This window comes from Protopterus annectens, chromosome 8.part0, assembly GCF_019279795.1.
Source record: "Protopterus annectens isolate FY-2018-M chromosome 8.part0, PAN1.0, whole genome shotgun sequence".
NCBI classification, from domain to species: domain Eukaryota; kingdom Metazoa; phylum Chordata; order Ceratodontiformes; family Protopteridae; genus Protopterus; species Protopterus annectens.
In genome coordinates, this window is record NC_056741.1 from 1,034,943,495 (window position 1) to 1,034,946,164 (window position 2,670).

Below are 2,670 nucleotides of genomic sequence, written 5' to 3' on the forward strand. Positions count from 1 at the left end.
TCTCCCTTACCTGTGCTTATTCACCTGATTAATTTTAGCTCTCCAGTCTGCAGGAGTTCTTATTTATTCATTCAACATTAGTTATTTGTCTTATGCTGCCAGGTGTATTGACCTGCTCATTCAAATGCCCATTGATTTAGACCATGTTGTCTTTATATTTATTGCTGAATTAAATTTTTATAAATAAGGCTGCATGTTTATTATTTATGAAATTACAGTAGTGAATTATTAGAAAGATGGGGGAGTAGTGTACTTAATTCTACCATGCTATTTTTTCTTTTATTTGTAGTTCTAAAGATGGTAACAATACTGTCTCTGTATGGTTAGGAAGAGACAGTCAATCACACCTCTGAGCTTGTTCATGGGTGCAGTCTCATATTTTTGTGATCTAGCTGCTGGAATACATCACGACGCAGCAAGCCTCCATCAACTACCTGTGGCTAGATATATTGAATTTGAAATACATAGTGAAAAAAACATAAAAGCTTAACAATTAGAACAGATTTCTTTCCCTGTATATTAAAACCATCAAGTGTCAAATACATAATATTCATTCAAGTGAGGGATAATTTATTTATGGAGTGGCTGAATTCTTATGAGATTTGTTCTGCTTACCATCACAAGACACAGCAATTTATTATAGTTAAAGTGTAAATGAAATTCAGTACCAGAAACATTTAACGACACGAGAGAGATCATAATAAGCTGGCTTGAACAGGGTTAATTCTCAAAGGACAAGTGACTGAGAGAAACGTGCATTTGTTATTCTTTTTTTTATTCTTTACACACACTCTCTCTCTCACACACACAGACACACACACACACACGCACGCACTCATTCTCTCTTTCTCTATCGCCTGGTAGCCCTACATCATCTTAAAGCGAACCTGCAGCTCAAGCGTCAACAATATTTCCATAAGACTGGATTTTAGAGGACAAGGGAAATATTTTCATGTAGAGAAACACACTGAATGTTCAAAAAAAGGAAAAGAAATGGTTGTGCATTTCTTAGATGTAAGAACATAGTCCGGGACCCAGGATCCTTTCTGTCTGTTGGTTTTCACATTATGGGCTCCTGTGTATCAAAGGGTAAGTTCCCATTTGATTACCTCTGATATGTTTTAGTTATTACATGGAGAAAAAAAGAAAAGAAACTGAAAATAAAAAGCATTCTGTTTACTGAAAATGAAGCTCTGCTGCACATAATGCAAGCTGCCAGGGACTCAAGATTTAGAGATGCATGATTATTCCTTTTTTCTCTTATTACGACAGGATTTTTCTTTTGAAAGTCGAGTTTGCTTGATCATTGTCTACTGAAGGAGCTTAGAAAATGTCGTGACAGATCTATCACTTTGGTGTTTAAAGCAGTTCTCTAGTTATCAAATGCATTTGTATAATTTGATTTTTTTAATTGTTTCTGTTATTTCTGTTCAGAAATTATGTGCTTTTGTGAAACAGAGTTCCCCTTTTTAACATAAAGAATGTTTGTTTAAAATTACATGGCTGATATGTCTAATGAGTTTCTTTGCATTTTTAAGCAATCCTTTTGAAATGGCAGGGCTTCAAAGAATAAGCACAGATTGCAGTAGTTGCATTGGAAAAAGAATAATTAAATATTTGATGATAAAAATGACCTGGACTGTTAATTTTCAATGCATGAATGAATGTGTGATACTGTTGCAAAATAGGTTTGCCTGTGTAATGTCATCTAAGATTACAGGACACCTGGTTACCTTAGTAGCAAACTGAAGTTAGTTGACATCTTTTAAAAAGTGCTGGCTTGTTTTTATGTTCCACTAGCCAAGTTCAAGTTTCTCTTGTACCTCTGCTGGAATATCATACCATAGAATAAGAAACTAAAGGTCATTAGGTTTGCAGTTTTCTTGTGTAAGAGAATGGACAGTTTCCAGACCTGTCTTGTTAAGCTCTGAAATAAAGGATGCTTCTATTATGGTTCACAATGCAGACACAGCTTCCATTGTGCATGGTATAAAGTCATGTAATCAAATATTGTCATTTCCAATCAACAAGTCACTGCTGAACCAATTTAAAACATTTCTGAGGCTTAGATTTGCAAGTATGAGAAGTGTAGAAATATATGCTATAAAGGCTGAGTATTAAAATGATGTCATCATTTGCAAACATTTTTGCTTTACCATGATTACAGTATCTGCTTTTTCTATAATTTTATTATACTTAACCTTCAGAAGTGAGTTCTTTATTTAAATAAAGAAGGATAGTTGCTATTGCTACTGATTGTTCTTTGCTGTTTGTGTCTAATAAAATCACGTGTCACTGATACAGCATGATTAATACAAGCAAACTGTGACATCACAAGCAATAGGCTGCCAGGAATGGGTCAAACGTTAGACACAATATTGTCCTGCAAATATGGTTAGCTGTATTATGCAAAGAAAAACAATTTTTCATAATTTGCAAGTCACGTGTAGTTTCAGAATCTGTGGCCGGTGCTTGCAATAGGATGTGCATGTCATGACTGTACATTTTTTTCTAACAGCATAGTTTTACCAGGCTATGGAATCGCTCTTTTGATGTACATATGTGTATGAATAAAGAATTCATTATTTGTGCAATTAGTGTTGATGGAGATTCAGTGCTTCAAAAACTCTAAAACTCTTGTTTTTGTTCATACACACAGTGGCACGCACT

General features: G+C 34.5%; 1 protein-coding gene across 1 annotated transcript in view; it reads left to right on the forward strand.

Annotated features, from left to right (window-relative positions):
- Positions 1-758: 758 nt before the first annotated feature.
- The window catches only part of FAM131C (family with sequence similarity 131 member C), a 1,671,064-nt gene continuing 1,669,152 nt past the window's right edge, over positions 759-2,670 (forward strand). The window contains exon 1 of the mRNA XM_044080515.1: positions 759-1,089. Within this exon, the coding sequence (XP_043936450.1) occupies positions 972-1,089 (118 nt within the window). The 5' untranslated portion in view covers positions 759-971. The remainder of the gene's footprint in view (positions 1,090-2,670) is intronic.